This window comes from Equus quagga, chromosome 12 (genome assembly GCF_021613505.1).
Source record: "Equus quagga isolate Etosha38 chromosome 12, UCLA_HA_Equagga_1.0, whole genome shotgun sequence".
NCBI classification, from domain to species: Eukaryota; Metazoa; Chordata; class Mammalia; order Perissodactyla; family Equidae; genus Equus; species Equus quagga.
This window is the reverse complement of record NC_060278.1, coordinates 20,617,082-20,641,229: the sequence shown is the minus strand read 5'-3', so window position 1 is coordinate 20,641,229 and position 24,148 is coordinate 20,617,082. Positions and strand designations below refer to the sequence as shown.

At 46.2% G+C, this 24,148-nt stretch overlaps 1 protein-coding gene across 6 annotated transcripts in view; it reads left to right on the top strand.

Moving 5' to 3' along the window:
- The window catches only part of CAMK1D (calcium/calmodulin dependent protein kinase ID), a 405,571-nt gene that overhangs the window by 367,762 nt on the left and 13,661 nt on the right, over positions 1–24,148 (top strand). For all 6 annotated transcript variants that reach the window (XM_046680009.1, XM_046680005.1, XM_046680010.1 and 3 more), the window contains 3 exons: positions 3,663–3,738; positions 22,246–22,358; positions 23,899–23,977. In XM_046680009.1, coding sequence (XP_046535965.1) covers positions 3,663–3,738; positions 22,246–22,358; positions 23,899–23,977 — 268 coding nt within the window. The remainder of the gene's footprint in view (positions 1–3,662; positions 3,739–22,245; positions 22,359–23,898; positions 23,978–24,148) is intronic.

Sequence of the window (24,148 nt, the reverse complement as noted above, 5' to 3'; positions counted from 1 at the left end):
TGATTATGAAGTTCTTTGGCATCTTCAGGCAGTGTTGGGGGGAGACGGAATTGTGGTGGCTCAGAGAACCCTTATCACTTTCCAAGGCTCTGGATGTACTCTGTTCTGCACCTCCTCAGCCTGGAGGCTCATTTTTTGTCTGAAAGTTTGTAAATTGGATGCTGCGACTTTGTAGAATTGCAGTGGAATTCTTGCCAGTGGTATAAGATGGATAACGTAATGCTAGGGAGTTTGGCTGGTTCTCAAAGTGAAAACTGGTCTCTAAAAAGATCGGCGTGAGGAGCAGACGCTCCCAGGGCTACATGCTAAACCACGGTTAACAGGGATCAAGAAAATGGCAGGAGATGGTCCAGAACCAGGGGGATTCTCCTTCAACACAGAAAGAGAGCAGGAGAGAAAGTATCCCAGCGGTTCATCATGGTTTGATCGCCATATCAAATTGTCAAGAGGGTTTTGAACAATGCCTGAGAATTTTTTTCAAGAATTACCATGAAAAGAAAAGTAGCTATTTAAAACAATGTAGGTAGGCTTGTTCAAACAATGTCCCAGAGAATATTTGGTTCCAGGAATCACGTCACTAGTGAAATTTAGAATTTAGATCATTAGTCTGTGTGCCATTATATAATTTTTTAAATATTTTAAGTTGGTGAGAATATTATTTCCAAATCCATTTGCTTCGTCTTTTTTATCATGACATTACACTGCTGGTGTCTCCTGTGTTTGTTTCAAGTGTAATTAAGAACCTCACCAGAAGGCAAATGATTTACCTGCCTCCAATTGGTTAAAAAAAAATATTTATATTTTGTTGTTCTTGATACAACCCAGATAAGACACACCACCAAAAACAACAAAAAATGTTTGGCACAAGAAGGTAGACTTCCGCTCCCAATGTTGTTATCCTGGTATTTACTTTAGTTAATCATTTAGAACTTTTCCCCTAACATCCATGCTACTGACCCAAACCAGAAATCTTTTTTAAAAATCCACATACTTGATGTTAGAACGGTTACCATTGAAACAAAATCTCATCTTTTAAAAATGATCTAAGTGTTGTCTGTGGCCTCGAGAATCTAAACGTCTCAAGTAACAGTGGACGGGGGCCAGTACTGTCCTCATTCTCACAGATTATGATGAGGAGGAGGGGAGGCTGTTCTCTTAAAGATTCTTCCCTCCCACGTCCACAGTGCTGGAGAAATGTGAGGGTGGAGAGCTCAAGGGAGCACCGGGTGTTCGCTCTTCTAGGAGTGGAAGCTGCTGTGTAGGGGCTGTGTCTTCCCCTCTGCACCTCCTGCCTCAGGGGCTGGGCCCAGTTATGGAATCAGCTGTCGGAGGTGCTGACAGCTTCCTTCCCCGCGTGTCTGTCTCCGTGTCGCACCTGGTGTGGGTGACATGAGTTTGCGCTCTAAATCCTGCGCTGACCTCCCCATGCCTCTGCGCCACTGTTTGACATCTGGTTCCTTGGAGTGGCTGGGCCAGGCTGGCTCACTGTCTCCCGAAGGAGCCCTGCAGACCCCATGACACCGAAGAAGCCAGGGCCTCTGCCCGTCAGCTTGGCTCTGTGTTCATGACATCTGCTGTCGGCTCTGCCAGGAGGTGAAGCTGGGTCAGACGTTGCTCCGTGAGCCTTCTCTGCCTCTTTTGAACTTTCCATCAGGCCACGAGGCTGGCCCCGGAGGCTCAGAAATAAGCTCCTTGCAGATGCAGCCACCTCCCACCATCTGTGCCCGTGTGGCCACTCAGATCAGAACTTCAGCTCAGAGAGAGCATACCTCCTAAATCAGCAAGACATCTACTGTGGCAAATGGCTCCCTTCTGTCAGTTGCCATAATGTAAGCGTCTGAGAGATATGCTCTTAGCACTTATGGGGAAAAGGAAGCATGGATGCAGCCAGCTCCTCATCATCCAAAGGCCGCTTCTCAAATTTGGGAGTTTCCTAGCTCTGTAGTTCTGTCTCTCACCGCTACTGCATTGAGAGTGAACCTAGCAAAGAAACGATGTACAAATTTATTGATTTTGCTCTTGTTAAAAAAAAAAAAGCCTGTTTGGAAGTTTGGGGGAATCGGGGCTGGAAGCTAAAATTAGATTTGAGGATGATCTGTGGGTTTCTTACCATCATAACCAGAAACATTCAACGATAGTTTGTATACTTCCCTATTCTTGCTCAGGAAGAGCTATCGGCAACAGAATGAAAGAGAGGGTTTCCCTGTTAGTTCTTCTGCAAAGGGACTTTTCTTACAGACTGAGGAAACTCTCTCCTTAACCGTCAGTATATTCCAGCGGAAAGAGCCAGACAAGGGTGTGACAGACCTGGGTTCAAATCCCAACTGGTGCATATCACCTGGTGGCATCAGAAAAGGAACTTCTCGGAGGCTCGTTTTCCTTATCTGTCCGGTGCAGATAAGGATGATTGTCAGAGTTGTTGAAAGGATGGCAGCTGAAACCTTTATGAATGACTGATATAAGACCCGGATCATGGTAGGCACTTAATTCGGGTTAAGTCCTTCTGAGAGGAAGTTGGCGTAGAGGCTACTTTCCAGCTGGGTCACTTTGGGCGAGTTCCTTGACTGCTCAGTCCCTCTGTGCCCTCACCTGTAACTCAGGAATAATGATGGTAATGATAATTCAGCTCTTCCCCCCAAGGACGGTTGGAGTAAGCGAGTTAATGCATCCCAAAGCCATGGACCCCAAAATTCAGCATAGAACGAATGCCTTGTAAGCTGCAGCTATTTTTAGCTTCTCTGCCTCTTAATTTTCCTGGAATGTCTATGCTAAAGACACCTAAAACAGATATATTTGGGTAAAAAGGAGATTTTGCTTGAGAAAAAGATTTCCTGTCTTTTCTTATATTTATTTATTCTTTGCGCAGATGTGTACGGCAGGCACTGCTGGTTGCCAGACACTGGGTGGGTACCCAACACACTGAGCGGTAGCCGCAGGGCCAGGAAGAGGAAGCGTGGGAATAGAGCAAAATGAGCCCAAACCCCCGGGATGGATGACTCGTGATGAATAGTGGATTAGAACGAAGGAAGTGAGATTAAATAGCATTTTTTTTTTTTGCTTCCCAGATGAGAAAATGAAATGACAGGACTGACAGATAACACACCTAAAACCCTAGAGGGTGAAGTAAGAGCAGGCCTCACGCAGGAAGGATTCCCAAAGGCCGGATTTTAAGTCTGACCTCTACGTGATTGTAAGCTCCGTGAAGGCAGAGGGAGGGGGCTGCCCCTTCGTGTCCCCACAGCACCTAGAAAGAACCTACCCAGGGGCCAGAAATGCTTCCTCAAATTAATCTGAGGTGAAGTCACACCCCGGACCCCAAACTGAGTCCTTCTCTGACTCAGTGAGGTCTGGGTTACGGTGCTTGACACAGCATAGACATGAAATAGCCACCTAGTAAGTATTTGTTGATTGCTTGATTAATTGGATGTGATTAATCCAGTTACACACACACACACACAGACACACACACACAAATGGCCTCACTTTTTTGTAGTTAGGAAGGCAACAAATACAACAGGTCATATAGCTCTACTCAAATTTTAGAATCACAGAAAGTTCAGCCTGAGTAGGAGACAGAAAAAGAAGAAGAAAAAATCTAAAGCATGTCTTGTGTCTTAGTCACTTAACCTGTCAGGCTGTGTCTCTCCTTTATCATTTCACAGCTCCTGAGGTCCTTGCCCAGAAACCTTACAGCAAAGCTGTTGACTGCTGGTCCATTGGGGTGATTGCCTATATCTTGTAAGTATTGCTGGCTACCGTGGCTTCTCTTTTTCTCTCTCTTTTTTTTTATTGTGGTGAAATATACATAACACAGAATTTACCACTTTAACCATTTCTAAGGGTACAGTTCAGCAGTATTAAGTACATTCACATTATTGTGCAACCATTTCCACCATCCATCTCCAGAACTTTTTCATCTTCCCAAACTGAAACTCTGTCTCCATTCAACAATAACTCCTGGGGGCCCACCCGGTGGCTCAGTGGTTAAGTGCACACGTTTCACTTCTCGGCAGCCCGGGGTTCGCCGGTTCGGATCCTGGGTGCAGACATGGCACCGCTTGGCAAAAGCCATGCTGTGGGTGGTGTCCCATATATAAAGTAGAGGAAGATGGGCATGGGTGTTAGCTCAGGGCCAGTCTTCCTCAGCAAAAAGAGGAGGATTGGCAGCAGTTAGCTCAGGGCTAATCTTCCTTTAAAAAAAAACAAAAAAACAATAACTCCCATTCCTCCCTACCCTCAACCTCTGGCAACCATCATTCTACTTCCTGTCTCTGTGAATTTGACTACTCCTAGGTCCCTCATGTAAGTGGAATCATACAGTATTTGTCCTTTTGTATCTGGCTTATTTCACTTAGCATAATGTCGTCAAGTTTCATCCATGTTGTAGCATGTGTCAGAATTTCATTCTTTTTTAAGGCTGAATAATATTCCACTGTATGTATATACTGCATTTTGTTTATCCATTCACCCATCAATGGACACTTGGGTGGTTTCCACCCTTCGGGTATTGTGGATAATGTTCTTATAAACATAGGTGTGCAAATGTCTGTTTGAGTCCTGCTTTCAATTCTTTTGGGTGTATACCCAGAAGTGGGGCTGCTGGACCATATGGTCATTCTATGTTTAACTTTTTGAGGAATCTCCACACTGTTTTCCAGAGCAGCATTTTACATTCCCAACAACAATGCACAAAAGTTCCACTTTCTCCACATCCTTGCCAACCCTTGTTGTTTTCCATTTTTTGATAACAGCCATCCTAATAGGTGTGATGTGGTATCTCATTGTGGGTTTAATTTGCATTTCTCTTATGGCTAGTGATGTTGAGCATCTTTTCACTTGTCACCTTGGCTTTTCTGGGGATAGAAACCACTATGAAAATATTAGAACATCTTCAAAAGAAGTCACAATGAGAAAAAATGTGATGAAACCCAAAATTTAGCCTTTGGATTCCTCATTTCTGCTCAGGTGCCTTATCTCCATGAAACACAGTCATAGGCCATAGGTTTGCTACAGTTATTTCAGGATGATCAATTTTGGTTTTATTGTTATGTTTTGTTTTACTTAAGTCCACTATAAAGTTATTTTTAAGTTACATTTTCTTTTTGCAGTGATACTTTCAAACACTTATTATGGAACACACTTAGAGGGTGGATTTAGGCCAACTAGTTTCTGTAATTGATAGGAAATGAATTTCTCCTCCTCCTCCTCCCAAGGAAGGGGACGTTTCCTAGCACACAATGAAAGATGGTGGAAGATCGTGTTCGAAGAAAGGTCTGACAGTATATGCCATCTTCAGGGAATGCTGCAAACATCCCCCTGTATTGGCTTTGTCTCATTATCTGGGAAGCAAAGGGTCTTTCTACAGCATACACTCAACTGGGCAGCTCTTGCAGTTTAGTGTGGATTTAGTTGACAGCTCCTGTAGATTCTTGCCATTATTGCAGGAGAATTTTATCCATTATAATAAGCTTGGCCTTAGGGCTCCCACTTACGGAAACAGGTAAAGGCCAGATTCGTCTGAGCTATAAAACTGACATGTTGCACTTATACAGTGCTTTCCCTCTCAAAGCATGTTGACCATCTTCTGCAGTAGTTTCATCCATTGTAGCTGGAAACTGGGTTACTGACACTTTTAGGAATCTGATGAAAGCTGTGGACTCTCTCCTGTAATAATTAAATTCACACACACACGCACACACACACACACACACAATTTTGCATACCATATTAAGGGAGTCTATCCATTGAGAAGTAGGCGAGAGCCAGAGGAAGGAGAGACTTGGCGGAAAGGTTGGGTTTTAACCCAAGTGTAGTGGGAAGCCAAAGAAGGATGTTGAGCAGACGTGTCACCTGATCTGATTTTCACTTGAGTGTTTTTCTAGCTACTCTCTGGTTGGATGAGCGGTGATGGTTGCTTCTACCCTGGAGGCAGTGATCGGGGTAGAGTGGTAGATAGGTTTTGGATACCAACGATGAAGGCGAGGGATGTTTCAAGTATAAACCCAAGTTTTTGGCTTAAGCCATCATGTAGATGGCTAAGAAAAAAAAATAGAGGGTGGTGGAGGAGCAAGTTTCTGGGAGTGAGATCAAGAATTTAATTTGGGGCATGATAAACTTGAGACCCTTGGAGATATCCAGTGGATACCCACGTGGAGTTGAGAAGTCTTGGGTAGAGATACTGGCATAGGTATCTGGGTATGATTTAAACATGAGTACATCCAAATCGTTATAATTACAGTATACAATACAGTATTTGCCTGGGTTCAAGTATAGTATTAAACAAAGAAATGCCATATTTCTTTATTTCTAAGTATAAACTTGATAAGCTTAAACTTGATGGTTACCTGGTCACCACTAGTTTTGCTCCACAGATTAGTCTCAGGTTGATTTCCTGCCTGTGTCAGACTTCAAAATGGCAGCCTGGGCTTCTGTTTCCCTTGGCGCCTTCCAGAGCCCTGAGAGTCTCCAGCAGAGAATGAATGGACTTCAGACATCTCAGTTGGACCTTCCCAGGTGTTCAGACCCTTAGGAGCAATGGGCCAAATCCTGCGTACAGTTGCTGCATGATTATGGCTGTGCTTGGAGAAGCACCAGCCTCGAATTTATCATTAGCATTGTCAACAACTAGTGTTTCTTGAGTACCTTCTGTATTCCAGGCACTGTGCTAGGTGCTAAAGATAGCAAAATGACCAAGACACGATGCCTTTCATCAGGGTACTAACAATGCATATGGCAGGACAACAAATTTAGATTAAGTGACATACAGGGAACCTTATGTCCAGCCATAGGGGTTGCTGGAATGAAGCAACCATTGAGGACAGGGATACTCAGGAAGGAGGTGGCACCATTCCAGGTACATCTAGAAGGTTGGATAAGACTAACATAAGCAGAGAGGAGAGAGGACAGCATCCCAGAGGGATGCAGATACAGGAACAGGGGAGCCTGAGGCATGTTTTAGGGCCGATGAAAATACTCTGTGAAAGGCCTGTGGCCTGGGTTGGTATTCCTGCCACAAGGCTGGCTCCGGGTTGAACTAGTATTAGAATTTAGAATGGGTGCCTCTCAGTCTCAGACTCTTGCTGCCTCCCACTGATGCACTGCATCTGGTCTCCCCATTCCCATCCTTCATCTGAAGACTGATGAGCAAGGCTGCTGAGCAGGCCGTGACCAACAGGAAACACACCAGGGAAGCCATCTACCCCGTGGGGATCTGTGCAGGGCTCCTCACTCCTCATATCATGTGTCATGGAAAAGAGGTTAGTCTCTGCAGGTTTTCAGAGAGCAGCATTGCTGTTTTCATTTGATAAGCCTGTGCCACACTGAGATATCAGATTGCAGCAAAAGTGGCTATGACCGGCCATGGCCCCGGATTTTCTCCTCTCTGCCTGCCATGTACACGTTCCTCATTTTGTCGCTGCAGATACTTGGTGAATTGGCTCTCTTTTGATCTCCACACTCATTTCTATGTTATCCATCATTTGGAAGGAGATGCATTTTTTCCTATCAAGGGTACTCATTTTTTAAAACACATCTGACAGGGCCTTTATCCTGCCAGGAATCTTTCTTTGGGGATCTGGACTTACAAAAAAAAATCCCTTGCCCGCATAACTTAAGCTTCTGGGAAGGATTGAGGATGGCGTGTGCTGGGTACCCTGACGAGCATGTTGGTGTCCAATCTGATGGAATTGGCTCAGCCAAGATAGCACAAGTTCTTAGGAAATAAATTTCCTCACTCAAGGTGAGAAGGGGCATCTCACGCTCAAATTCAATTTTGTGACCACATGTAGACTGCCTTTCTTCATATAACTTCAAGGAGATTATTTGATGATCTCTTGTCTAAATTATGCTCAGGGATACTGCGTGCTGTGGAAATCGGTAAATGTTTGCTAATATAAAAACTGAGAAAGATCTTAAGGATTTTGGGCACTAGGGCAGGCTGGATGGTTAGGGTGGATGTGCCGTGGATGGTGAGGGCACTGACCCGTGCTGGGATCTCTGACCTTTCTGCCTAGAAGAAACTCCAGGCAAAATACTTACTTTTTGACTGGCCTCCTACATTGTTGCTCAGTTGTTTTTCTTTTTTTTTTTAGGAAGATTAGCTCTGAGCTAACATCTGCTGCTAATCCTCCCCTTTTTGCTGAGGAAGAATGGCCCTGAGCTAACATCTGCCGCTAATCCTCTTCTTTTTGCTGAGGAAGATTGGCCCTGTGCCAGTCTTCCTCTCTTTTATGTGGGACACCTGCCACAGCATGGCTTGATAAGTGGTGTGTAGGTCCTCACCCGGGATCCAAACCGGTGAACCCCAGGCTGCTGAAGTGGAGCACGTGAACTTAACTGTTGCGTCACCAGGCCGGCCCCCGTTGTTCAGTTTTTAAAACTAGATCACGTAATTAGCTTTGTAAGAGCAGAACTCAGAATGCCTAATGTGCATGCTGTGTCTCGTCATCATGTTGAACCATTGACAGCTGCCTCTTTATGGATCCATATGTTCCAGGGAGAGAGCATGAACCCACGCCTCAGTGGGAGAGAATGTGGTGTAATTCCTGAGCCCTAGTGAAATAACCAAGCGTGGGATACTGTGATGGTTGTTACTACTATCAGTATGAGCAGTGTTAACACTAATAAGAATAATTAACTGGCACTGCCAGCTGGCAGCGACCATCTTATCTTCATTAGCTTTGAGAAGCAAGACACACACCTCATTCAGGCCTCCACGAGCCCGTGGTCTGGACTTTGGCTTTTGAAGTTTAGACACTAAATTAGTTCTGTTTATTCATCTTGCTCAGACGATCCCGGTGAATTGGTTCACTCTAGCCAGACTCAAAAGAGATTTAAAAAAACAAAAAGAAACTGGAGTGTCAGTTTACTAAATCATAATGAGACTCGTACCCTGCAAGGTAATTGGGTCTGCATGTCATCAGACTAGCATATTCTCTCCCTGATAGGAAACGTTCTGTGAGAAAGCAAATTAAAACCAGAAGCTTCCTTTAGGAGCGAGAAATCAGAGCAGTGGGAGCTGGATGGCCTTAGAGGTCTTCATGAAGCCTGCAGTAGTGTCCAGGTCACCCCTCTCTACCAGAGGGCGTTTCCGTCAAGCGGCACAGCTGTTCCTACTGGCTAGTCACAGTGCCACGTGCTGAGCAGTTCTTATACCTGCCCCCACTTCCTCCTGCCTTAAAGGCCAGCCACCCCCCGCTCTTCCCTTTATCATTCCAGCATCATCACTTTTATTTCAGCAGGCATTCACTGCTATAATTCCCAGGTCTACTGACATTATTTCACTGACTACGTTTCAGTGTGGCTGCTTTCCAAGAATTTTCAAGAAGGTGCCTAATCCCCCCTCCACAGTCTATACCGAGGGGATCCCGTGAGTGGCTAGATGCCTTTTGTTTATTAGGTTTAGTCTCAGACACAAGCACTGCTTGGCCGTCTTTCAGCTTTGTTTGTGGGTCTGTGACCATCTCTCCAATGCTTCGGGAGAAAGACTTCATTAGTTGTCTGTTGACAGTTGGTTCACCTCTAACCCCTTAGGAAATAGCCAAACATAAAACTCTCTGGTTTCAAAAAGTGGGTGGTGGGGTGTGCACAGCGGTGATGGAAGAAATTTTACAAGCAGTGCAGCTCAAGTTAAAACATTCTGCATTTTAGATGGTGGTGGGAGCAACTTCCTGCCAGTGACTTCAGGGAAGGTGGAATTTACCAATATCTGTGCCTTTATCTTTGCAAAGGCCCTGGGGTAGAGAGGGCATCTGGAGGGAGAAGCAGGAAGAGAATGTCTCCTACATCACTTTTACACTCTGAGTGGTGTGGCTTCAGCCCAGCTGGAAAAACATTTGACTTCCTCTGCTCTGTTCTGTTCATCTCAGCATCATCTCCTGGAAACTGTCATTTAAGTAGCAGCTAAACGCTTCGGGATATTTAGCCTGGAGAATGGAAGGCAGGGGATTGACATTCATTCACTTGACTAAATTTATTGAGCCTAGTATGTGTCAGGCAATATGATGGGGCTGCAGAGCTGGATTCATTACCACCCTGGCCTCAGGGGCACTGACTGTCTGCTGGAGGCGACAGACAGTAAACAGATAAATTACCATCCAGCCTTGCTGGCTGTCACTGAGATGGGAGGCACAAGGTGGAGAGCTCCCAGGGCAGAGCCGTGAACCCTGCCCAGGCCTTGAGGAAGGCTCCCCAAGAGGGGGGATGGTGATCTGAGTTTGGAAGGACTGTCTTCAAATATGGGCAAGGTTGTCACACAGGGAGATTGATAGCTTATCCCACAAGACCCAATTATCTAAAGCTGTGATGGTCTTACTATGTCTGAGAAAAGATGTACCATTCAGTCTGAAACATGATTTTAAAAATATAACTTGAAAGATCTGATCCAGCTTTGACTTTCTGATATTTAAAACTCGGCTTGGGGAACATATAATCTCTGAATTATCAGGATTTTTAATTCACCTAACACCATACTGAGCAAACGAACGAATCTGAAGAGGCCTGTATTATATTTTAAAATATTTACCATCTGGAATGTAGCACAGCAGCGTGGAGGCAGGAGGGAGGCAGTGCAGGGAGAGTGAAAAGAACCGAAAAGTGCAGAGAGGAAAATGGCCAGCTCACCGGGAGATGCAGTAGCAAGAGTCGTGAATTCAGACCACTTCCTCTGAGCTGGGCTTGTGACTAGGGGAATAGAGATGGAGGTGGGAATGGGAGAGGTTCCGGTCCACACCAGCAAGTCGGGAAATGCTTGTGCAAGTGGTGGGAGATTGAAGGAAGAGTGGACCAGAATCTCAGAACTTAACTCCCACAAGCATGGTGCAACAGGCTAGCCAGCACACAAGACCCCTTTCTGGCTTCTGATCTCCTTGCCGGGGTCTCAGAGCCTGGCTTCTGGTCAGTGTCGGAAGTGCATTGTGTGACAGTAAACGGAAGCCAGAGGACAAGGGAAAAGGGCAATCACAGGCCATGGCCAAAGGGACAATGGGATGCAGGTACCAAAGCATTTCCCAAATGCGATTGGACTCATAACGGCTTACCAATCAGAATGTGAGAGAGAGAAAAGGAAGGAAGGGAGGCAGGGAGGAAGGAAGCTGGGGGTTGGGGGGAGAGGGAGGAAGCAGGAGCCCCACAACCAAGAAAGGAAAGTCTAGGTGCAGAAGAAGAATTGGAAATCCGCCACGGGTTCAGAATCATCACTTAGCTCTCGTCTTAATCACCTCCAGACTGGATGTCTGCTCCCCTCGGTTCTTCGGTATGCAATTCATCACTCTCGAGAACTCATTTGAACTGCTGAAAGATTTTGTTTTTCGTAACACAAACTGCCTGGCTGTTGGAGGCTCTTCTACTTGTCCTCTTTCTCACCATCCACTCCACTGTTAGCATAAGCTAAGCCGGAAGTGGTTTTTGTCTGAACCTCATTCAGATGTGTTCCGCCCTGCAGGAGGAGATGCAATGCCTCCGTGCTAATCCCCTAGACTTCCTGGAGGTGGTGTCCATTTGGCTAATGCAAGAATCAAAAAGTTATATGCCTGGAAGTGGGACTGTGGCTCACCACACAACAGCTCTGGATGATGTTTTGTCTAGTCCAACCCTTTATTGTGTGCAGAATTTGTTTTAAACTCATTCACTCCAAATGGATTACGCTACTAACTTCTCCGGCTTGGGAAAGTATTTGATTGTCTTCCCCTCCCTGCCCAGCTCCCAATCTTCAGCTCTAGTTGTGTATAAACTTTCTAAGGAATGTGTTTCCTTTTTCCCCTAGATCTTTCCCTGATCTGTTTACTCATTCTCAGCTTTCAAGGGATTATCCAAATCTCAGGGGGTGGGTGACAGGGGACATTTATCCGTTGCATTTCATCAACAGTGCTTTGCTGCAGTCAGCCTGCACATGGTCTTAGTATGGGAACTATTCCTAGTTCCTCCAGCCTGATCTCTTTCGACTTTGCAGGGAGAAATGCTCTGCCATGCACATGATTAAATATATGGTTGCTGAAATAACTGGATTACATTTTTGTAACAATTCAGGTTTCAGTGCTCATGCTATTCTGTAAATCTGAATAATATGCGGAAACCTGTTTTGCTCACTAAGTGGGACTTGCAACTAAGCACAAGAGATTTATCAGCTTAGAAAGCTTTGCTTTATTTTATTATTTTTAAAAGTCTGTCGTATTATCCAGAGTGAGATGAATAAAACTTAGATTCCTTAGTACAGGCTCCAGAAATTCATTCAATAAACCCTTGGTGAGTACCTGAGTGCCAAGACGCAAAAGCCAACAGCGGCTGCCCAGTGGCCACTGTGTATCAGACAGACTCTAACTTCCAGAGAGGGATACCCAGATTTGGTTGATTTTGTGAGTGTTTTTGAGAGACCCACTGGGCCTGCATTGGCCTTCTGTGGCTTATCTAGTTTGCAGTATACATAGAGGTTTGTTGTTTGGGCCATTTTCATGATACCCTGGTCTAACTGCACAAATATGCCTTTGAGTCAATGTTCTCAGGAAAGCTTGAAGTATTCCGAGAATTGAAGGCTCCTTGGCCAAATGCTTGAGATATTTGTACACAAGGATCAAAGTTTAAAAGCAGGTCTCTAGGATAGTCCATCCTTATGTTCGTAACAGTGCACGAAATAATAGTCAGAGGCAGCATCTCTTTTCCTCTCTTCTACAGCAGTTTAGGTCAGGTTTACGGGCAAGAGTGCATGATCCAGAGACTTTGCACAGGTATAATCCTTCAACTTCATGTACAGAGTGTAGGACATTGGACTGAGTCCCTCGAGGTCCCTCTATTCCTCTCTCCCCATCATGTTCTTCTTCCTGATGGTGAGCAGTGCATCCCACTTCAGAATATTTCAGCTGAAGGAACCTGAAAGGGATTGGATGGAGTTGGTGGGATGGAAAAGAAAAGAGGTGGATAACGATTAATGGCAGCTGTGTGACAGGCACCTTCATATGTTAATGTCTGTTATCTATGTATATGTATGTGTGTTATATATAATGTATATTATCATATGGTATATACTGTATACATTAATAGATCTCTATAAGGTGGGCATTATTATCCTCATTTTGCAGACTCAGAGAGAGTATATAACTTCTCCAAGGCCACTCAGCCACTGCTTGTTGGATTCAGGATGTGAATCTGTGTCTGTTTCTCTAAATCCCAGGCTGAGAAGCCCCCCAACCCCCCACACCCTCTCAGAAAGCAGAGTCGGAATCGGTCCTCAGAGAGCTTCAACAAACCTTTGCTTGAAAAATCACTTCTCTCTTCTCCTTCAGAGTCCTTTCATCCAATGAGACTAAGACAGCAAATTCTGGGTTGCCATTTACTGATGATCATTCCATCATCAGTGTGGACGGTTGCACTCAAATGCTTTTTATATAAAATATCCAAAATAAGTTTCAGCACTTCGGCACATTTCAGGTGCTTAGAAAATTCACTGATGTCTGTTGCTTGAGTCCCCGTTACTCTGGATCACGAGGCCTGCCTGAACTCCTGCTCGGTCCCGCAGAGGTCCACCAGGTCTTGCCAGAGGAGATTTCTATCCTTTATGTCCCCTTGCAGCTCTTGGGGAGCAGAGTGCTGGGCAAAGGCTATTGGACGTGACCATATTGGAGTTTGGTTCAGTACAGACCCAGGTTCGTTTCTCTCCCATCCCTCCCTCCCACAGACGGGGCCATCCTCGGTCTGGCCATTCTCTTCCCAGCTGTCTTTAAGGCAGGCAGGCTGGGTAGAACACCAAGTGTTGATTTCCCACCTGCGTGGACTCTGAGCTGTTCTTCATTTCTTTGGCAGATCTTATAGCCTTATTTCTGGCTCTGTTTCCAAACATCTAATATATGAAAACACGACCCCCTGACTTCAGAGGCGGGTCTAGGAAGAGGATGTATGTGGCATTTCCCCATCTTTGAGTGACATATCTGGCTTCACTGCTTCAAGGCTAATATGACTGGGCTCTGGAGTTGAAGAGAGAGAGTTAAAATTCGGTTCTGCCCCCTTAGCTGTGAGCAAGTTGCCTAATCCCTCATGCATTTCCTCCTCTGGAAATGTAAAACTGAAATACTTACCTCGGAAGTACGCGTTGAGACAATATGTGTAAGTTGTCCGGCCCAGGCCTGGCACACAGTATGTGCTTGTCAGATGGTGGCTGCTGGTATTAACTTTTACAGGACATGCACAACATAATTAGCTTCTCTTCTGTAGAAAAGTCAACTTCCCACTTGTCCTCTTCAAATATGTCTGGACTCTGAGGAACAAGAACAGGGTCTGTCTTCTTCGTTGCTACATAATCCGCATTTGGCACAATGTTGCTGCTCCATAAATATCTGTAGAACTGGGTTGAAGCGGCTTTTGTTTTTCTATACCAGAGCACTGGGCAGGTAGAGGGGCAGGTCTGCCACTGGCTGTGGCCCTGAGAAGATCTCTTCATCTCTCAGGGACTCACTTTCCCAGTCTTCTAAATGAGGGATTGGACCAGGTGATGCCTTCTGGACCGCAGAATAAAATTCTCCAATTCTGTGCAAATCCACTTACCATGCAAAGTCTTTCTTCAAACATACTCTTCAGCTTCTGGATGGAGGATTCAGGCTGGGAACAGCGGGTACCACCTGTGAGTTGTGTCATCACGTGGCCGTTTGCTGGTTGGAGGGAATCCAGAGTAGGCGGGAATATTCGTTGAGGGTTTGCTGTGCTTGTTCGAATCTGCTTTGAAGGCTGTCCCTTATTGTGGATACTGTTGGCCATCAGGAGGCTCCCCTGCCAAAATAACTGAAAAATAGTGCCACAGGACAAAGTTCAGTTGAATTATTTTTTTCCAGAGTAAACACTCATTTTAGAGTGTTCACCCTACTTCTTAAGTCAGCTTCAGTATGTGCTGTTTCGCATACATGTGCACATGCACACAAGCATAAATGTTTCAAATAAATATTTCCCATTTCTCAAAGAATAGTCAATCAACAAATATTTATGGAATACTGTTGACTGCTCACGACAAATACAATGTATGCCATAGTCCTCCTCCTCCAGGAACTCACAATCAGGATGGGAAGATAAATGTAAGAACCATGAAGCAATCCTTTTTAAATTTCTTGAGAGGACCCAAGAAAGAGGTGGGATTGGGTGGCGCATGAAGAAGGGGAAGTGTCCTGAGAGCGGGTGAGCGGGGTGAGGGTGGCAATCCTTGAAGCGCTGAAGCATTGACAGCTCCTTCATCTGGCAGACTTTCGCTGAGCACGTCCTGGGCTGCGTGCTGGGATTGCAAAGGTGAATGAGACCCTGTCACTGCCCTCAGGGAGCTCAGGTCTAACAGAGGAGATGATGGGACACAGATGGCAACCGACACATGCGCCATGATGGCAGTGCCTAGGGGGCGGGGGAGCATGGGGTTGGTGCCTGCCCTGGCCAGGGTGGGGGTCAGGAAAGGCATCATGGTACAAGGGCCATGCACGTGGAGCTTTGGAAAAATGAGGAGCCACAACTTGGAGAAGAGCGTTCCAGACACAGGGACCACCGTGGAGAGGAATATTCTCATTGAGGATGAAATGCTGTGGCTTCCCATGACTGTTACTTTTTCTGTCTATTTTTTGTATTTCCTGTTTATTTTTACATTTCCTGTTTATTATATTTTTTGTTTATTTTGAAGTTTCGTCTTGAGAGTCTCCCCCTCCGCCCCCCACCCCCGGCCAGATAGAATGCAAATGCTGTGAGACTAGGACCCTGATGGCCTCCTTACACACTGTATCCCCAGGCCTAGGACACAGCAAACGCCCAGTCAGCATTTGGGGACAGCCAGAGGACTGCTTGACAGGCGGTATTTTGTCCTCTGTCCCCCGTGGGGACCTGAGGAGCCGGTGCCCAGGAAATGCAGATGTGGCACAGGAGAGCCTGGAGCAGCTGCATCAGGCCTGTGATTGCTTCTGGGTCAGGAAGCAGGAAACAGCAGCCAGCTAATGTTTGATGGAAATCTAGGAGGGAGACATCAGTCCTATCCCCCTGAAGAGGGGTCGTTTTTATTCATGCTGGGGGCTTGCTGGCACACGCAGAGACAAACTAGCTGTTCCTCCTACACAGCCGTCCAGTCAAGGCTACACTTCCAGGTAATCTGCATTCTGGTGTCCCATACCTATACGTACGTGCTTGAATATGCCAAGAAAATTTCTGAAAAGCATTCGCAGGAAATGAACAGCAGGAGTGGGAAGGAGGATCTGGGAGGGAACTTTCCCTTTCTACCCTTCTGTATTTGAACTTTTTAACTATGAGCATGAATTACCTATATAATTTTTTCTTCTTCTTACAGAAGAACAAAAGTAAAGATGCTTGGGCCATGCCCTTAGAGAGTCAAATGCACTTGGTTTGGGGCTGATGTGGGACAAGTTAAGTTTTTACCAGCTTCCCAGATGACTGATGGACAGCAACCTGGCATCAGATGCAGACAGCACAGGTCACACCTCCTCCCAGGAGCCTTCCCTGATCACCCCAGTCAAACTTCTCATTCTCTCCTGAATCCCTGGAGCATTTCCCAAGGAGGAAATTACACTCACACACACACACACACACACACACACACACACACACACACACACACTGCCTTGGGCATCTAGACTGTGCAGTGGTGCCAGCAGGGCTCACTTCTTATGCAGCTGTGTAGCCAGCAGGGCCTAACACTGTGCTTTGGCCCCTCCTCCCCTTAAATGTTGCCTTCTCCAGACCTCCATCCTTGGCCCTTGACTCAAAGTCACCAATTTAGGGTATGGAGGATCAGGTGGTAGATGATGTAAATGTGTGACCAGTGGGTGTGAGTAATAGGGAGTAGTGGGGACTGTGGCAAACTGGCTAGAACAACACCTGTCTATAAGCATTCAAAGTCACAGTTGTTTTCAATCACTGCTGGCCAAACAGAACACATCTGTGGACCAGATTAGGTCTGTCTGCAACTCCTGTGTCTACAGATTCTCACTGAGTGATTGTATCCACTCTCTCGGCTTTCATGCAAATACTGATGCCTCTAACTCAGCGTCTCCAGGCCAGACCAAGTCCCTGGTTTCAGACTCCTATCCCCTGCTGCCTGCTGGCTACCTTAACCCGGATCCCTCACACCCACCTGGTCCAGCTCATCACAGCCTGAATGAAATTGCTCCATCTTATCCTCTGTGGGATGTTGGCACTTGTAGTTGCAAGGAATAGATTCTCTCCAGTTACCTTAAGGAAAAGGGATTTGTTGTATGGCTTCATGTGGACTGAATGGAAGCCCTTTATGCTGATACAGCCCCGGGCACTGGCTCCTCTTACAGCCTCACCCCTCAGCTGGTGCCTCCCTCCTGGCATCCCTGCTTCTCTCTCCACACCCCGCACCATCAGCTTGCCTCTCTTCCCAGGATCTCTTAGTCTTCCGTCCAAACAAGTGTGATTACGAGAGCTGATTCCCACTGATGTCAGGCTGCCTCAAGGGTCACCCTGGTGGACCAGGCCCCCCCTCCACACAAACAAAGGAACTGCCCAGAGCTGCTTCCCCGAGTGAGGCAGTTTCCATTGAAAGAATAAGTTGGAGTTGCCAGGTGCTGTGGTGACACGTCCTCCAGTATTCTTCACCACAGTTGACGGCAGCTCCACTTGTGCTCGCTGGAAACCTGGCCGTCATCCTGGCCTTCACTCACCACACTGATAGACACCAGATCCTCCCGGGGCTCTCTCTGAGCACCTTTCGGAATCATTCTGTTCACCTAATCCACCGACCACCACCTGCCCCCTCCTGTCCTTCCTTTGCCTGAGTTCAGCGGCTCACTTGTCTTCCTGCCTCAATTCCCCCCTCCTCAGCCGCAAATCCAGTTGCCCAGATGGCTTCTCTGTCTACACCTTTCAGGGGCTTCCTGTTACCTTCTGGAGAGACCACCTACCTTAGTGTGAGAACATGGCCCTCCGTGGTCCCACTGCCATCCATTTCACCGGCCTCATCTAGTACAACTCACTGACATGTATGTCACACTGTAGCACTGACATGTATGTTACACTGTAGCACTGACATATGTGTTGCACTGTAGCACTGACTCGTATGTTACACTGTAGCAGCAGCAACTGCTGTGACATTCTTGAATCAGCTGTGCCCTTTAATGCCTCCAGGCCTTATTCCAGGTTAGCCCTTCTCAACCGTGCTGCCTCTGTTTCTCCTACCCATCTGCTGGTCATCCTTTGAGACAAAGCATTGGCATCTGCTCCTTCTACTCCCCCCTAAAACTATTTGCATTCAATGTCCCAGTTCTATACGCTCGTAATGGCCCCTGTGTATGTCTCTTATTGTTACCACCTGTGTCATTATTATCTGTTTATGCGTGTCTCTTTCCCACTAGACTGAGCTCTTGAAGGCAGGAACTGGTTCTTATTTATCCTCGTATCTCCAGTATCAAACTCAGTGCCTGGTATATAGTAGGTGCAAAATAAACATTTGATGAGTAAATGAATGCTAGCTATGCATAAGTCACTAAGTAAATATGTGTAAGTTGGCTGGTTAACCTGAATGAAATTGCTCATCTTATCAATTGGTCATCTTATGATGACCGTGAAATACTATAAGATCTGTGTGGATACACGTTTTAAAAGTCACTGCCTGATGATAGCCATCCTGACAGGTGCGAGGTGATAGCTCATTGTGGTTTTGATTTGCATTTCCCTGATGATTAGTGATGTTGAGCATCTTTTCATATACCTGTTGGCCAAGTATGTGTCTTCTGTGGAGAAATGAAAAAAAACAAAAGACAGCAAGTGTTGGTGAGGATGTAGAGAAATTGGGACCCTCACACACGGTGAATGGGAATGCAAAATGGCGTAGCCATCGTGGATAACAGTATGGAGGTCCCTCAAAAAATGAAAAATAGAACTACCATATGATTCAGCAATCTTTTGGGTATTTATCCAAAAGAATTGAAATCAGTTTGGCTTTAAGATGAGAATTATACAAGGGACTGTATACAGAGGTGTGGTGTGAGAGAAGCACGAGGAACGGCACCGTGACGCTGAGCTTTAAGCAGCTGATTCAAGGTAATGAGGGGAGGGGGTGGTGTGGTTACCACACCCTAGGGGGAGAGTCTGGTAGAGTCCACCCCTGGAGAGGAGCAGTGGCCCACAGTCAAGGGTATACCCAGCCTGAGCACTGGCTGAGAGGGGGCCAGGGCGACACATGCCCTGTCCCTGATTTCCTCCTTCCTTCGCCATCTCCCCGGGGGTCCTCTTGGTCAACCCCTACCGGATGTTGGAGAGTTCAACCTTCATCTGGCTGTCCATACAGGGCAGCCCCGCAGGGACAGAGCAGGGCAGAGAGTGGCTCTAAAGGGCAAAAGGAAGGTGTCAGGTCACCACCTCCTGGGCAGTGAGGTTTGAGTGAGGCAATATGGCAAAGCTCTTAGTGGAGTTCTTGACCCAAAATAAGTGTTCAGGCAAGGCTAATGCAAACCTAGTGGTCTGTTTGCATTTAAGTGTGCCACAGATAGATGAGGTGGCAAACTAAATAGCAACAGGAAAGGCTGGAAGGTGTAAGCAGTCTCCTGGACCGCCGTCCTGAGGATGGATGGAGGCCGTGGAAGAGCCCTCTGAAGGCCTGTTGGCTGTATTGGGTGTGACCACCGGTCATTGGGTTGGCAAGTTGAGATGTTATTCTGAACCAGAAACTTTTAGGCCTAGAACAATTGGGAATGACTTTATTGTCTTTGAGTACCCATGGTGAGATAATTCATAGATTATTTAAACGGTTTGACGTATAAAATAAGAAGGCAGCGTTTGCACTTGCAAATGGGCGGGTCCAGGACTACAGAAGTCAGTGTTCTGTATATGGAGATAAACAGCCCAAAGTTGTTATTTCTCCCAGTGGAACTCTCCACACACACCTACCAATGAAATTGCCTGGCCAGGAGCTCTCTGTGAAATCTCTAGATCTGGGGAAAATTTTACAATTCTCTTTGCCCTTCTGTTCTTTTATAACACTTATTTTTAAATCTTTTCTTAATTTTCACTTGCTAGGTCTCCGATGCCTTGGCTTCTGTCCTCAGTACAGCCACATAAACATAGTATTCTATACTCCCCCCAAAAGGGTTAAAACCAGAAGAAATTGGGATATACACTAAGAAAATTGGCACAAGAAGGATAAATCTTTCTTGGAATTTTCTTAAAGATTTTTTTTCCTTGTAAAGAAAGCCAAACTGCAAAGTAAAACACTCAGCTGTTAATAAACAAAACCCTTACGTATTTAAAATTTAGTTATTTTCCAAAACAAACTAACATTTTGCTCTGTCTGCTTATTCTAATATGCACATTTCATTTAGCCCAAATCCTCATTATGGGAAACATTTACATATCCATCTCCTGGCTCTGGGGCTGCCTTGGGCAGTGAAATATGTACTTAGTGGTTTCAGAAGCACTGGCTCTCATTCATTTCCCCCACAGCAGCAAATCTTTAAAAATGAAGTTTTCCAGGCACTTAGCCCCTAAATCAACCTTGTGGGGATAGATGACTTTGAATCTTATCAGTCCACAGAATGTCTCCCAGCCTTTAAAGATGTCATCAGCCGTTCCCTTCTACAGCGTGGCTGTCATATCACATGTCACAGCAGGAGCGGCTGAAAAATGGCTGTACCAAAACTGTTTCGAACTTTCATTAAATTTCATATTTGCCGACAGCCTAACCCCTCACGGGCCTGATTCCTGCTAATTTGTTCTCATTAAAGTGGTCTCCAGCCTGTGGCTGTGTTTTGAACAAAGTTTGGCTATGTGGGAAGATTCAGGGCTCCTTTCAGGGCAGGCTCTGGCTGTAGCTGCCACCCTCTGGTTGTCACGGGCCCAGAAGCAAGTTCGGTGCCATCCACTTTTGCGCCTGGCCTTCTAGAATCCAGCCCTGCCTTCTGCTGTGTTGGTCACTTACAGTTGTGGCCTCAATCCCACCGATTCCCAGCTGTCCAGACCCCACCAGGGCCTGCCCCGGCCCCACGTGGGCCTCATACATGTACTAAATCTTTCCCTGGGTCTCATAGCCAGCCAAACAAATCGGGAGAGGGAGTCACAGAGCCACAGCATCTTAAAGCCAGAAAGAATATTGGGAATTTTCTGGTCTGGTCTCCTCAAGTTCAGATGAGGACATTTGGGTCCAGAAAATGCATCAATGGCCTACTAATGATGAAGGTCACATTGGAACTGGAGGGAGAATCCATGATTTTATGGAACAAATTGTATTTGCGGTATTTAATAAAAATTTATACTCTTACTGTGTTTGTTAAATGACTGTCTGTACCTCCAGAACTACACGTTATTTGCACCAATATCCTAATAGGATCTTTAAAAATCAACTTTGAAATGGTTCAGTGGAAAAGGAATGATATATTACAATGTTGTAGTATTGACATTTCTGTCAAATTCTGCTTGTGCTTATTGCATATTTATGGGCAAAACTATAACCTTCCAAACACCTGATTTGGACAGGGTAGGGTGATATGATAACGTGCAGTTTAGGGTGACTTGTGACAACTTGATACTCAAGCTTATAAAATTTCCTTTCTTCCTCCTATCACTTATTAAGTAAAACGAACCTGGAAGAGCCCTAAAATGTATATAAATATGTATTTTGTTTTTTCCACCAGCCCATTATCTGTTAGGGACAATATCACAGACAGTCCGATTAACAACATTTACACACAGAAGGCTGTCTGGTAGGTTTGTAGGGTGCACGGGACTCTGTGGGGAATAATGTGCAAAAAGGTGCACTTGAATACATATATTTACCTTTGATCATCTCCTGAATTAACCTTTTAGCTATTTATTTTATTTTTTTACTTATTTTTTTTTTTTGAGGAAGATTAACCCTGAGCTAACGTCTGCTGCCAATCCTCCTCTTTTTGCTGAGGAAGACTGACCCTGAGCTAATATCCATGCCCATCTCTCTCTACTTTATATGTGGGACGCCTGCCACAGCACGGCTTGATAAGCAGTGGGTAGGTCCATGCCCAGCATCTGAACTGGTGAATCCTAGGCCACGTAAGCGGAGCACGCGAACTTAACCACTGCGCCACCGGGCCGTTCCCCCTTTTTCCTGTTTATTAAATCACAAATGTACTTCTGTGTCCCTAGAACGTGTGAGTTCTTTGCTGCGATTGTTTGCAGGACACAGTGCAGAGTTTCTCAACTCAAGGGGAGTGGCTCTTCCTTCCAGGCCAAGTGTCAGACCACCACTCTGGATGTGCACCATTTCAGACCCTTACCCATCTTGTCTTCCAGGCTCTGTGGCTACCCTCCTTTTTATGATGAAAATGACTCCAAGCTCTTTGAACAGATCCTCAAGGCAGAATATGAGTTCGACTCCCCATACTGGGATGACATCTCCGACTCTGGTAGGTCTCTTGGCTCCCCCTGGGCCGCCCCTGGGACTTTACACGCAGACCACCTGACTCTGATGGGCCCGGGGGGCTCAGAACAGTCCTGAGGCTCCCGAGGAAGCTTCCTGAGCCACACACCTGGCTTGACTTGCAAAGGGGAGGATGGGCTTGGGGACATCTGGCCCAAGCCAGGCTGCGGGATGGGGACTCACTCCTCCACCACTCCTAACTGCGCCCTGATCTGAAACAATGTTGGCTAACATTTATTGAGCGCTTACTGTGTGCTGAGCACATGTGCTAACTCATTCGGTCCTCAGGACAACCTGTATCAGATGGGTATTACTACCATTCCCATTTTACAGATGAGGAAACTGAGACCCCAGAAGTGAAATAATTTGACTGAAGTCATACAGCTGGTCAGTGGCAGAACTGGGATTTGAACCCAAGCCCTCACTGCAGAGCCCACATCCACAGCCCAGGGAAGCTCACCATTTCCTCCTCAGGGATAAAGATCAAAACCAAGACCCACATAAACTGACGTCATCTCTGGAGCCTCAGTTTCCTCGCTGATGAGATAAGGATGATAGTAATACTCTTCCCTTCCATGAGGGTAGTATAAGGACCAAATGAAATAATGAGTGGAACAGAGCTCTGTGCTCACTGATGAGCTGTTCAAATAACGCATTTTATTATTTGTGTTAATTCCTCCTAACTGGAAACACCTTGCTTTCTTCCTCAACGTTCTAAAATGTGGGACCGAGTACAGTTCTCCAAGGCAAACAGGAAGTTGCCGCATGGGGAGTATTTAACTTCTGAGCTAGGAAGGGCACTGCCTTCCCCAGAGGCCCAGTCCTGTTGGTGGTGAGTTGCCAGGCCCTACGATGCTACAGATCTCCAGCCTGCACACGGGTGCCATCTTTTGGTTCTGTGACCCAGTCCCTCATGTTCTTCGTGTCCTGCTTGTGGGTCATACCCTGTCCAGGGCCTCCAAGCGCTCTCCACTTCCCCATCAGGGCACATCTTATTGTCTTGCAACTCCTGCTCATCGTAAATGGCTAAGGGGGCTGCAGGTGGGGCTTCTTGAGGGCTGCGTATCCACAGCGCCTAGCCCAGGACCTGGCTGGCTTAGTAGGTAACCGGGGTATTTTGTTCAGTCGGTGATGTCTAAAACATGGAGAGGGCATCAACACAACAGCTCCCAAGGGCAGCGGTGAGCAGAATGAGAGGCACATGACAACAAAGATGTTTCATCTCTTCTCTGAACCAAGGTGTCGCCACCTCCCAGAGGAAATGGACTTCGAGCTGGGAAGGGAGGGTCCCAGGCCTGGCTTGGCTGCCATTCACAGGTCACCACTCAGGCTCCCAAGCCTTAGCTTCCCTTTTCCCTCAATGCTAGTACCGCCTGCCTTTTGTGTCCAAGGTACTGTAGGGTCCATGGAGGGCTGGCTTTGTAATTTTCATGCTGCCCATGACGCTCTCAAAGACCCGGTGGTATCATATCCTCCCATCTCAGGCCACAGACTGACTCCTTCCCTCCTACTTTCTTTTTGAACAGCAAAAGACTTCATTCGGAATCTGATGGAGAAAGATCCCAATAAAAGATACACATGTGAGCAAGCAGCTCGGCACCCATGGTAAGAAAGACTGCTCTAGAAGGCCGTGTCCCCTAACGCCTTCCCAGAGAAAACTTGGTGCTGGCTGTTGTCACCATAAAGCCGCAGGCAATGATTAATAATCTCATCCAGGCCCGGGAAGTGTAATCCTTTCCCCGAGCCAACATTTGGACTCTGCTGTTCCCTCAGGAC